This window comes from Stegodyphus dumicola, chromosome 2, assembly GCF_044657685.1.
Source record: "Stegodyphus dumicola isolate Sdum_Otavi_A_Nest chromosome 2, ASM4465768v1".
NCBI classification, from domain to species: domain Eukaryota; kingdom Metazoa; phylum Arthropoda; class Arachnida; order Araneae; family Eresidae; genus Stegodyphus; species Stegodyphus dumicola.
This window is the reverse complement of record NC_140769.1, coordinates 228,087,014-228,101,125: the sequence shown is the minus strand read 5'-3', so window position 1 is coordinate 228,101,125 and position 14,112 is coordinate 228,087,014. Positions and strand designations below refer to the sequence as shown.

Below are 14,112 nucleotides of genomic sequence, written 5' to 3'. Positions count from 1 at the left end.
GTTGCCACCAAATATTAGAGTCCTGCATTATATTTAAAGATATTAAATAATGAAGAATCTGCACAAATGTATGTATGTTTGTCACATTGTGATAAAACAATGGTACCTAGAGCGATCAAATTTTGAATAACGTAATCTTCCACCGAAGATGGGCATTTGGAAGCCCTAATTTGAAATTTGTTTTATTATCGATTTCATATTTTGTAAAACTTTAAGGAATTTTTGATTAACAAATTCAACAACTTCAAAGCGAGCGAGACTGTGTATTAGCAATTCGAAAGATATGCTCATTTTAAAATTATTTTGCGATATTGCTGTTGGACTGAATTTTATGGTTTAAGTGTGAAGAACATGCTATTTAATAAATAAAGGTAACACACTAAACGTTAAAAAAATGCCCCTTTGGGCGTAATGTAAAATCTGAAAGCTTTCATATCTTAAAAAAAAAAAATTTTTTTTTCTAAATTTGTTTGACTAAAAATTAAATTTATATGCTACAGTTGTCTTTACCAGAGGGGAAAATATCAATTTATTCCAAATCTAGTTTAAAATTTCTTCATCACATATGAAAGTTCAAATGGAACAGCACGATTTTTATTTATGCAGTTTCCTAAGTTATATAATAGTTTTCAGTGGTTATAATCAAAGTCATGGCAAAATAATGAAATTTGATTCTTTTATATGGCTTTCTGGAAAGTACATCTTATTTATGCAAACTGGTGACCAAAATTTTACTTCAACACTTTTCTTGGTATTACTTTTGTTAACAGTTTTGAAATTTTAGATTAGCGAATTAACTTTTATTGACAAACAATTGCACCATTAGAAAGAAATACATAAATGATCTTGATTTAAAACAACACACATTTAATCCCCCTCCAAAATTATTTTATACTTTAGGTACAGAATTATATTAAACATAATGAACTTTCTTCTGTTAGTTTTTTATACCTTTCACAATTTGATTTTTTTTTTTTTTTAATTTTTTTTTACTGAATTTTACTTGTTAAAAAGTGTGAAACTAGTATCACAGACCCACCTTCTACAGAACCAACAGGAGAATCTGGTTCTAGTTCTCGTCCTCCTTCCCCATCCAAATCATTTATATTTTCTTCCTGCAAGAAATTATTCTCTAAATTTTCCTCATCCGATTTAATGTCAAGTTCATGTTCTTCTGAATGATGAGAATTACTTTCATTTTCATGCATATTCAGGTGAGCAACTTCCTCTTCTAGACTAGTTAAATCAACAGTAGCTTTAATTTCAGAAGTTGATACTCCAGATTCAGAGTTATTTGATGAATTATCAACATCTCTACTTTGGAAAAAAGCTGACAGTGTACTACTACCATAATCATTATCGCCAGAGTATTCAGAGGGATTGTTAATTTTTTCATCACTTATGTTAACATCTATAGAAGAAGTGTTTATTTTCCTATCATTATCTACTTCTAATTTGGAAGTTTCAGTTTGCTCTGAAGTAATGGTCTCCACTTTACTTGCAACACCACTTAAATTTGTACTTCCACTAGATAAGTAGTTAACTGAAGATTCTTCTTGCATATGATTAGATGTACTAATTGACTGCTGATCAGAATTCACTTTCCACATAGAAGTATTTGTAGGAACAGCATTTGAATTTTGTGGGAAGTCAGTTGTAGAATATGATGGATTGCAATATTGAGGGGCACCATAAGTCCATGGAAGTTGTTCTGGTTGAGTTATACTTAACTCTCCATTTTCCCATGCTGATCCAGAAGTATTAGGAAGTATAGTGTTTGTATTATTATTTCCAGTCTGATAATCTACAACAGGTTGGTATACTTGATGTGCAGAAGGATTATAAACCTGTGACTGAGAAGAATAATTTTGGTTATCAACCTGTGAATATGATACTTGTTGCCACTGTTCAAGAGGAGGTGGTTGCTGATAATTATTGTAGCTAGAGCTTTCAATATTATTTTCTGGTTTCCAATTCCAGGGTTCATTTACAGGTGACTAAAACACAAAACTCAGAATTAAATTCTATAAATTTTTAATTAAAATTAAATTCTTAAAAAAAAAACAATCTCAATTTTACTGTCTATAAGGATATTATCATCGTATTTTATAAATTTCACATTCATATCCCAGTCACTTTAACCAGTACATGTGGGTCTGATAATATAATGTATAAAGTATATGCAACATTAAAAATATGGAATACATGTATAAAGTAAATACCGTGAAACATGTAGAGTTATAAAATTTTGTTCTACTTAAAATATTTCCAAGCACAGCAAAACACATGAAAATATTACAGTAAAAGCAGGCATATTACCAGTTCTGAAAGCAAGGCTGATCTTTACAATATGGTAACTGGTAGTTTGGCGACATTTTGGAGGCGATAAAGGTTACTACCTGGGACTTTGGTAATAATGTGAGCAGTACTCAGTTCCGATTACGCATTATTTTGTGTGAGGGAAATGAGAGATCATGGGATATGTCATGTGATATTAATGGACAAATTACGGTTCTTTAATCGGAAAAGGGGGGAATTTGGAAAAATATCTGTGGCTGTATATTATTTTGTATTAAGCTTCATTGTGTGTTGTGTGAAGTAGGGTTGAATAATTTTGGGATTGTATGGCGCTGTCTAAAGTGAAAAATCGTATGAATGTTTGGAAGATGAAGGTTTTAAACATCTTGCTGTGAACCACAAATATTATTTTAAAGATCCGGAAACAGGTGCACATACCAATACAATAGAGGGCACGTGGAGTGCTATAAAAAGCGCCATTCCAAGGCATTATCATAAAGAGAATTTTGCTTTTTATTTAGCGGAGGAAGTGTGGAGGAAAAATTCGCAGAAAAAATCGTTCAATAATTTATTGAATACATAATAAAAGTGTATCCACCATGTAAGCAAGATTCTGAAGAAGATTAGGTAAATTAGTATTTTTAATTATTTGAGGATATTATTTTTATGCATTGTTCTAAATGTAAGGTGGAAGTAAAGTAATTTGGTATTATTGGGAAAATTGTTATTAGCAATGATTTAGTTTAAAGTAATTAGGATTGTAAGCTAATTTTTATTAATTTAATGTATGTGCTTATTTATATTTTAAGTAGTGTTTTTGAATTTAATTATATTTTAATTAAATGATAGTTATTTTGTGAATTTTATGTTTGTAGGAATTTGGTATACGTTTTAGTTGAAGTAAACGTGCATGGAAATAATTTAAATATTTGGCACTAAGTATTTGTAATGCTTGCGGTATGAATTCGTTGGTGACGTTTATAATATAATAGATGATTTAGAGGTAAAAGTTTTTGGATATTTTTTTATTTTATATGTGGAAATGTTCATATTTGAAAAGGGTATATACTTTTTCGCGATCAGGTAATTTCATATATGTTCTTTTTACCAGGTTTAAAGAATCAGAAAATTGTCGTGTATTTTCGTGAAATTTTTCTAATTTAAGAGAAAAAAGCAGTGTACATGGATATAGTGAAGAGTGTGCGCAATGCCATTTTTGCATAATTCTGGGATGTTTTTTAAATAAAAATAAGTCGACGTGTACATGGTTTATGTGTATGTGTTATTTTGAAAAACGCGTAAGGAGTATGGTATTGTGCACTTTTTCCCAATTTTGCAGTGAATATTTGTCATGATTAAGCAGTTTTGTTAGATAAAATTTCTAGCATAAGTGTAATTCGGCTAGTAGATTGTTGGAAGAAGTGTTCAGTAGACAAAAAGAAAAGAAACATGTCTTTACTTCGTGAAGACAAAATGGCGGCGGGAAAAAAAAAATAGAGGGTTGCTGTAGGAGAGTTGGTCGCCAAAAAATCGCCAAGTTACCATAATCTAAAGATCAACCGAAAGCTATTCAAATTTATATAGCTTTTTTTTTTTTATTTATTTATTTATTTTTTTTTATTTTAAAATAGGTGATTCACTTTATATTTTGCATATGATAATAAAACACACTCATAACACAAGCTTGAGATAATAACGTCGTTAAGGAAACAACAGACAGTAATGGTATATGTTAAACGAAACTCAGAATACAAGAACATTTTAATTTAAATAAATATTAAATAACAGTAATTTCTTTGTACATTTTTTAAAATAAAAATTGTAGAGATAAATCACCCCCTTCATTACACTAAATGAGAGAAAAATAGCTTAGGTTTAACAAAATTCTGACTATGTACTATATGTTACCCAAATGAAATATAGTAAATCACATATATAATTTTACATTACAATCTTATACTGCATATCATTCAATTATAATATAATAAATATACAGAATTATATGCAGCTGAGTATCTGGACTACAAATTTGACTTTAATTTTGCTAATATTTTATACCTGCACAGATGATGGATACATCTGACTTCCTGACCAGTAACTACTAGTATCAGGCACAGGTTGTTGTGATACTTGATTTTGCTGGTAAGAAGCAGGGTTAGGATAGGAAGGTTGTGTCCAGGGATTTTGAGCAGTCTTTATGAAATACAAGGATCAATTTACAATACAACACTGGACAAAACATGCAATCAGATACAACAAACATACCATTTTCACAAAGCATGCAATAAAATTAAACATGAGCCATGTTAATTAATAGGTTATATAAGAAATATTTCTGACATTAATTCAAATAACTATAATGTATGTTTAAATGAATATAAAGAGCATGAAAAACTTTCCTAGTTTTAATGCAAGAATACCATATTAAGAATTCTCAACAGAATAATTTAAACTTATTAAATCTGGATGAACATACATGCTTTACTGCACACTAATAACCAGTTATCAATAGTCTGAAAAAACCATAAAGAGACGCCAAAATTTCAAAATATATATGACCTTTTAAATACATTTACCTGACATAAGTATCAGAATAAAAATATTTTTCTTTAAAATTTATAATTTGGTTCTTTTAAATATTAAAATAAACAATCTTCTGACCACTAATATTAGAAATTAATATCATTATGAGAAAATAATCCGAAACCCCTTCCACAGGTTTCTACAAACAAAATTATTTTTCATTTTAATATATCTGAATTTTATAAAATCAAATTTACCACTGATAAAAATAGATAAGATTTGTCTTTCAAAATGTACGAAATTTTTTCATTTTTAATGCATGGCAAATTAAAATCTAATTTTCAAAATTATTAATAATAATTTAATTAACCCTAAGAAATATCACATTTTCAATGCTACTAAATATGCAGCTTCATTCATTAAAGTTTTCCCTCAATTTAAGTTTATATAGTATGATCTGACAAAGGAACTAATTAATAATTCTGTATTTCATCCTTCTTAGATTTTTAGCAACACATTCTGAAAATTAAAATATATATATATCTTTAATTGGCCCCTTCTTCTGTAGAGGCTTCTGTACATATATTATTTGGAAGCGGAAGACATGAAAAATTAGCAATGCCCTTGCCGGCACTCAAATCACGGACCTCTTGAATACATGCCGAATGTGCCAACCATTACACCATGAAGGCATGCTAAGAAGGCGGGAGAAATACCTCATATACCCCCCCCTTTTAAAGGGCGACTGGAGATTAGGAGATACAAACGCCAAATCCTGGTGGTGGAGAAACATCATCCACCACCTTATTTTAGTTTGGGTGTCACTATAGATACATTAGGTTATTTTTGAAGCTGAAGACATGAAAAATGCGCAATGCTCTCACCAGGACTTGAACCATGGACCTTTCGAATATAACCTGACTATTACACCAGAAAGGCAAGAGAAATACGTTATACCTCAATGTCCTCGGATAATCAGCTTTCCTAAATTTTAAAATGGATTCATTTATAAAGTGATTGTTTTCACCTTATCAATAAACCACTGCAAACTACCTGTGTTAAAAATCATGCCATATTAAAAATTTCCCTTTTAACTGTTGAACTTTATGGTGCCAGACTAATGTAAGAACTGACCAGTTACAACAAAGGAAAAACAAACTGACATTCAGTCTACGATTTTGCTAAGTAAAATTCACTTCACCTCCTCTAATTATTTATGGAAGATCTGAGGTCTATGAGACAATAACAATGGGCAAAATTTCAAGTTATGAAGATACTTTCTATTAGACACTGTAATGTTAATATTATTATGTATTCTTACAAGAATATATATATTTTTACATGTAGTTTATCCATAACTACTTTTCATTTAACATGTTCTTACCATATCCTTCAGAAATTAAATTATTCACAGAATTTACTCTTTTGATTTTTCGAAGATAAAATTAATAGAGGGGAGGGGGTAATACATGTGAAAATATGATAATTTGTTTTTTATTAAATATATTTGTTAATATTCAACATTTATATATTTTTTAAAATAATCATTATTAATGTGCTGCTGCTGCTCTTTGCACAGATATGTTAATATGGAATTTGTTTAACACATAATAAAAAATACTGAAAAGCAAAAAAGCAACAGAACAAAAAAAGGTTATACAATTAAGTTATAGCAGAGCACAAGGAGCTCAAAAAGAACACAGAAAGTCTAAAATAAAATAAAAATTTTCACTTTTATAACTTAACCACAGTATTCAAATTTTCAAACATGACAGCAATTAGCTTCATTACCATCTAAAAATGAACTAAATAAAAGGCACTTATCAGATCAGAAAGTATAATAATTAAAACATTTCTCTGCTACATATATTATTTTAAATATATTTTTAAAATGCAAAGTTAGATAGACAACTACAGTTCAATTAGTTGTAATTAATAACAGCACAATAAAAAATATTAATATATTTTATTTTAAAATGTTATTCCAAAATTTTCAATACTGTCAATTAAATAGATATGACAGCCTTTAAGTGCCATATGTTTACTTCAGAGAATTCAATTACATTTTCACAATTGCCTAAACAATTAGGAAAGACACAAAATAATTTTTCAGTAATAAATAGTTTAACTGTGTTTTGTTTTGAAAGTTCAAAAACAATTTTACAGCATTTTGCTCAGATAATTCAAAAACAAATATAAAAACCTGAATTTTTTAATCATTTAGAGTATATTTAAAGTTTCTATATAAAAAAACTTTTATTATACATTAAAAAATACTCTGGCCATTCCTGATCATTAAGTTGTAAGTATCATTAAGATCATGTAAGTAGGATTATTAAGTTGTAAGATGTAAGTATCATTAAGTTAAGTCCAGCCATTTGAAAAAATAATTATTTTTATAAATATCATAGTATTCTATAAGCATTTAAAAATACGAATGCACTTTGCTAATAATTCACAATACAAGAAAAAAAAACAGAACATAATTACATAAAAGAACAAGCACCAGTTAAAAAATATAAGAAAGCTTTGATTTAAAAGGAATTTTGCAATGCTACACAGATCCCGAGAAATAACTGAAAAAAATAACATTAAAGCTACAGATGATGTGGTAAAAGTTTATATTAATAAGAAATATGCATCCTAAAAATAAAAATTTTATGGTAAACACATTTTACTTTATTTAAAGACAATAAATTAAAACCAGAGGGGGGGGGGAAATTAACAAAAAAATTACCAATCATCAAAATTCAGGCTTTAAGATTTTAAAAACATCTCTTTTTTATTATAATAATTTTTAGACAGGAAATTAAAACACACCTCTGTCTGTACAGATGAACCATAATAAGGCATTTGTGGTCCAGGTGGACAAGCTGGAGAAGTTGTTGATGGAACTTGAGAGCTGCAACATATATATACTGTATGACACTTCTAAAATATGAACTATTATAGTATAAATCAAATATTGTTAGCATACTATAATTATACCAAATTTTAAAAATAAAAAGTAGAATGCATTTTAAAAGAATGAGATAATTTGTTTATATTACATGAATATACATAGGCAGAACACTGATTGAAAAAGCATTCTTATTCCTGGTTCAGGAAGATGAAAAACAAATTTTTCAAAAAAGTATAAACGAACTTACCTTGGATTTGTCATTTGTTCAATTCCAGGACCTAATTTAATAATAATAAAATTTAAAAAAAGCTTTAATTTCCGTTTTCCTTCAACATGTATTTCAATCACTTAAAGTTCTAAATATTACCAAAGAACTCACCTTTTGGGTACCGACCTCTTTGCAGTAAACGTCTACTCATGCCGTAAATAATTTAAAGCACCTAAAACTGCAAAATAACAATTTCTGTATATCTTAGGTACCTCCAAAATATTTATACAAATTCTTTAGCTAAGAAAAAGTAGTAATCACATATATTTTCTTACATGTTCTTCTCTTAAAAAAAAACACTCTTAAATAGTCTACTGAGTAATAATATTTACAAACAGTCCAAGCAATATGTTACTACGTACGGGTTTAAAAGTCTCAGATGTTTTCATAAAAAAATTCAAATCACATAACAATGTTTTCCGAAGAAGAAGCGATTGATATAAAAACCAGAAGAAAATATTTTTATGATAAACACCAGAATCTTCTGGCAATATGAAATAATTTTTTTAAGGATTACGTGTATTTGCAAGTTATCGTATGTAAAATCTGACAGTTGACCTTCATATCAGTAGACTACAAATGAATACGAAAAATGGCACATATTTATTTTTAAACTCACCAAAATAATACTATAATATTTCATACAGAATATATGTTGCGGATAAGATAAACTGCAATCATTTTACATTGCCCACGGAAACAAAAATTTCGCACAACGTTAACTGCAATAGCAGTTGCCAAATGTTTTAACTAAAAAGCATAGTTCCGTTTTTTTATCTTACATTAGCTCATTAACTACTTAAAATAAGAACTTTTAGAGCAGAAAATATTAAAACAGCATAATGACACTGAAATTACGTAAGCCATAGTCAGCGCTTAATTTCTAAAATTAGAAGTGCTGGAGCCCTATGGAAGACTGTCAGGACGGAAGAAAAAATAATAAATAACTAAAATAACTAAAATGTAAATAATTAAATAATTAAGCCAAAATTAAAAGAAATGTAAAGAGATCAATAGAAATTTAATAAATTGTTAAATTCAAGACTTTCTGATAGCGATGTCCCGTCGATATATTTCTAGCCTTCAAGTGCAAATAATCTTTCCTGAATATAATCCATTAACAACGTAAGAATAAAATTGACTCCTCTATACTAGTGACAGTAGTGATCCCCTGCGTTTGGTCACATCGTCAAAAAAGTCTACTGAAGGTCCGGGGTATCACTTTCAGCATTTTCAAAAACGAAAAGTTTTCTTGCTCTCATAAATCATTGCACTTCCTAAAGAATTAGTCTTTGACATATTGGCTTTTCTTTCCTTAAAATCTCAACCTGTGTTTAAGGGAAAGACAGGCTTGCATTCAGAAGTTAGAATAGTTTTTAAGGCATAATTATTATTAAAATAAAATTTTTCTGTTAAAATTGAGGTTCACTTACAGGAAGAAGTTCACTTACAAATCGGAGCCCTTCAATTTAGGGCTCCGGTGCGCTCCGGCTAAAATAATGATTTATCTCAAAAACTGAGAGGTATCGGAGCTAAGCTCTGGTGGGCTCCGGCGAAATTTAAGCTCTGAGCATAGTTACTCTTCATTTATATATTTTTTCGGTGTTTTAAAAGCAGTCTGTATCTACTTGTTAAAATTTTTCTGTGGGTAAGGAGGAGTGAAATAACTCACATGCATACAGAAAATACAAATCCTAGTTCATTAATAGAATACTACTAAATGGCGATTGTTCGGTTAAATAATTAAAGTCAAAGAATACATAATTTTGCAGTTCTTCGTTTATGAAAGTCTTCTGTCTATTCAATAATTAAATAGCAAGAAACGTTATATACATAGAATATGAAACAATGAATTTGGAAAACAAAGTAAATTTAACATAACAAAGAGAAATGAAAGAAAAGATATTTTAAGAAGACTTCACTGGTACCTATCGTTTCGTATATTTTAGGTAGGTAGTAGTGAATTCTTCTTTTAATCTTTTTTTGTTTCGTTTCGCTCTTCTGAATTTCAATTATCAATTTTAATAGATTTAACTGTGCATGTGCTTTTAGTGAAGGTCACATATCTGAGCAGTATCATAGACACTGCAATGTTTCCTTCCCTTCCCGTGTAACATGTGATTTAATTTATATAATTAACATAATAATTAAACGCGCAATTAAATTATCCTTTAGTAGTTTTAATTGATCTAGGACCAGATTATAACGAGGAGTATTTCAAAACAAATGTCACAGTCTTTAAACGGCGCAGCCGCCCTGTTGGCATCAGGGTAGGGGAATTGTTCTAGTATTGGTCCTAAGTTCAAATAATAGTGAACATAACAACATATATTTATTCAAATAACATCATATATTTTTTGTAAGTGTTGAGACTTAAGCTCGAGAAGTTGGTGGTAGGGAAAAGGGTGGGAGACCTCGGAGCCTCGGACTGCCAACCCGGAGCCATTCTGCCTCAAAATAGGGACGAAACTGCAAAGTTAGTGCAGCAGGACTTTACATGTAGGACCAATGGTGAAATTCTGGTATTCCGCTCATTTCTGCTTGTACCTATAAGTGTAAAGTGTTTTCAGCATGAGGGCACTTAAGATATAATTGAGCCAAAAGTTCTCTCAAGAAGTTTGTTGTAGAAGAAGAGGAGTAGGTGGTCCTCGAGAGTACAGCATTCTGTAGGCATCGTGGTAGAGAAACCGAATACAGTCCTGTGCCGCATATTTCTAAAACCTACCTCACGTTTTGAATTTTTTATTTCATGGAAATATTAACTAGTTTCACTTGGTAAATAGAAATCGGTATACCCCGCTTACACTAGCACGGAGTACTTTGGAGTGAATCACGATGTATAACAGCCACAGAATCTAGAATAAAAGGAGACACCATCCTTGTACTACTCCTGACGCAGTGCTGCCAAACTTAGGTAGCCAAAAGGGTTGCATTTTGTTTACATCCAGAGTATGTTATCTTGACAGCGGTTTGGTAGTACTTCCACAGACGACAGTTCCACACAAATCGAAAAGCAGGGACACATTCGCATATAAGAAACATTCATTGTTGCATGGGTAATTGCAATTTGTATAGTTTAGTGATATTTGCGTAAAAATCACATCTTGGTTATTTTTCGATAACTTGCAACAGCGATTTTAATTATGAATTTGCTTTATAAAATTCTCTAACATATTGTAAATAATTCAGTATTTATAAAATAATGACGGCACACTTTTAACTTTTTAAACTATTTATTTATAAGCATAGAATATTATATGTTACAGAGAACAGCCATTCCAGCATAATTCTATTTTCATATGTATCCAAAAGTATTGCCAATCACAAGTTACTAAATATTAAACCTTGCCATTTATATGTTATGAAATATTAAATGTTTCAGTATCTATGCACCAGCTATGAAAACGTATCTTATTTCATGGTCGGGATTAACAGAGTTGTAAGGAAAAAATACCAAAATAAATTTCTCTCTCTTTCTCTCTCTTTTTTTTAAAAAATTTTAGCAACATGCTTAATTTATGAATAAATGTAATACAAAGTTATGAATGAAAAATTTTTGTTATTCAATACATATACCCTTGAATAAAACTTAATCTTTTCACGTGGGCTCGAAAAATAGTTGTGTTCCTTCAGTGGGGCTCTTCGCTCAGCGGTTAGGGAAAGGGGGTAAAATTTTTCAGATCGAGTCTTAACGACGAGGTGATTAGTGCTCTTTTGTTGGCAGGCAGAGAAACGGTCAGCATTTCTTTTCGGTCCAGTTCCAAAGCTTTAGGCGATAGAATAAAGGAAGTATTCTAATCGCTTTCACACTGCAGATAAATGTATGCAGTTTTCCCACGAAACGCAATTTATTGTTTTATTTTCAGACGAAATGTTTTATGCTACAACTAGACAACTTTGTTCATTTTTTGGTTAAAATAACTTTTTAAACTTGCACATAGGTTATATACTGAAAAATAAGCGAAGTAATCAGAGTTACCTATATTGACTTATCACAGTATAGAGAATTTAGTGATTTAAAATATTCAAACATATCCTTCAAGCAATATATAGATTTTCATTTTAAGTATTATAATTATCCTGATATTGAAGAGCAAATTAAATACAGTTTAATTATTACAAGTGTCATTTAGAAAGCATTTTCGAGTTCCCAAATGAGTGTTATTGGATTTACTTTTGTAAAATTCATTTCTGGAGAAAAAGAAATTGCTAACTGCGTTTGTGCTGCATTGAATCATTATTGAACAACACTAACAAACATGCACTAACAAAAATTTACCAATGCACGAGGTAAGAATTTTTTTAAATAAATTTTTCTTCCATGTGACGTTGCAAATAGCGTTCTCAGGCTTGATCTGCCTTCATATCAGGGATATAAGATCTTTAATTTTCTTAACCGCTTCACAGTTTTTGGTTCGGTAAAGAAAGGCAGGAGCAAACGCTGAGGTTGAGAAAATAATATTGAATTATTATTGAATAATTATTGAATACATTGAAACTCGTATTCAATAACAAAAAATTAGGTTTACCACTTAGAGATATTATATATTGCTTTTACCTTAGAATAGAAGGGAAATAGTTGTTCGTCGATTTATATTGTTGCTGCATTTTTTCTTTAAAAGCAAAATTGTATATTCAGGAACCCATTAAAATTTAAAAAATAACCATTTTTGTCGAATGGAGAAATATTTCTTCAGTTTTTTATGATCTACATTTTCGGAATGCTAAAATCGCCTTTGAGGTATCAGATTGTTATGCGAAATTTTCAGATCTCAAGCTTTTTATTGTTGCTTTCTTTCCGAGTAATGAAGCTCGGAATGAAGATTCGTACTGAGTTGATGAATATTAATAAAGAATTGTTCTGAGGATTAAATTCAGGGAACTAAAAAATAGTACACATCTCAATTACTCTATACATCCTTACTATCCTAATATATCGTTTGATTCCCTCCAAAATACAATTCTCACGTAAAAATTAATTATTTTCTGAACACTACCTGTGACTGAGTGGTCAAGACCGCTGAATACTGATAGTTCGACTTGGGTTCGAGGCCAGGCGATTGGGTTGGCTGCATGGTTGGTTTTCGTTGCTTGCCCCATGTGAAACGTGAATACGAGATAGTTTTCCTTAAAAGTTCTCCTCGAAGGCATCTTTTCCATAGGTAGGCACCCTTTCCCTTAGAAAGGCAACATTCGTGTGTTTTCCCATGTTTAATTAATCTAAACTAACGTATCTACTTTCTGAAAGAATTGATACAGATATCATCTTATAGGCGCAAACTTACAACAACGGATAAATTAATAAGTTTTGAAACTTTTTTAAATTTTGAATTATAAAAGGTTCTTCACTAACTGCTTTAATAAAAATTCATGTTTCATTTATCGCACAGTCGAAATTCATTTTGTCATCAAAATTATTCATAAAAGGAAGGGGTTCTAAATATAGTTATGAGACGCTCATAAATATAGCTTTCTTACTTCGAATATAATTTTATTTTCATTTGTCTGATTAAAGAAAAGATTATTTGCCTAATCGAAGGGAGCTTTCGTGGAGGATGTTCGAAGGAAATTGGCTCATATACATGAACGAATACGAAAGGTTCATGCAGTCAATTAGTTCTTCAAATTTGAACCCAGGTTGAATTATTAGTGTTAAAGAATTTTTATCCGCTCAGCCGCTAGTTATAATTTAGAACATAACAAACCAAAATTTCACTCAAGTAAACAGTATTCGTGGAATGTATGTCATTCAGAAATAACATTAAAATTAATTTTCATCACCTGAAATGTTTATATTCATTACACTGCCTTTACATGCACATTAAAAATTGGAATAAATTGAAATAAACAATTACAAAAAGAATGAAATAATGAAAATTTCTTTTACGTTTAGCCATTATTTAATACCGAACTCGAAAAAATGATAAATATCAACTCAAAGAATTTATAACGGTATTTGCAAAAGAAAAAATGTTGAAGAAAGACCTTAAAACGCAAACGCGCGAATCGAAGTAACAAATTAGTCTTTTTATTTTCTCCTCTTGAGAAAATATTTCCCGGAAGACACCGAATTCGCAAACAAGTCTTGTGGGTTCAAATTACGGACAATTACCCCTACCCG

The 14,112-nt window shown here is 30.1% G+C and overlaps 1 protein-coding gene across 3 annotated transcripts in view; it reads right to left on the bottom strand.

Moving 5' to 3' along the window:
* Nucleotides 1-8,757, bottom strand: part of Sec16 (endoplasmic reticulum export factor secretory 16) — a 99,310-nt gene extending 90,553 nt beyond the window's left edge. Inside the window, exons 1-6 of one of the 3 annotated variants that reach the window (XM_085811850.1) lie at nt 8,611-8,757; nt 8,103-8,169; nt 7,971-8,001; nt 7,642-7,723; nt 4,357-4,491; nt 1,040-1,997 (exon numbers count right to left, since the gene is read on the bottom strand). In XM_085811850.1, coding sequence (XP_085667976.1) covers nt 1,040-1,997; nt 4,357-4,491; nt 7,642-7,723; nt 7,971-8,001; nt 8,103-8,142 — 1,246 coding nt within the window. In that variant the 5' untranslated portion in view covers nt 8,143-8,169; nt 8,611-8,757. The remainder of the gene's footprint in view (nt 1-1,039; nt 1,998-4,356; nt 4,492-7,641; nt 7,724-7,970; nt 8,002-8,102; nt 8,170-8,610) is intronic. The other 2 variants (XM_085811852.1, XM_085811851.1) reach the window with 2 other exon arrangements.
* Nucleotides 8,758-14,112: the final 5,355 nt, after the last annotated feature.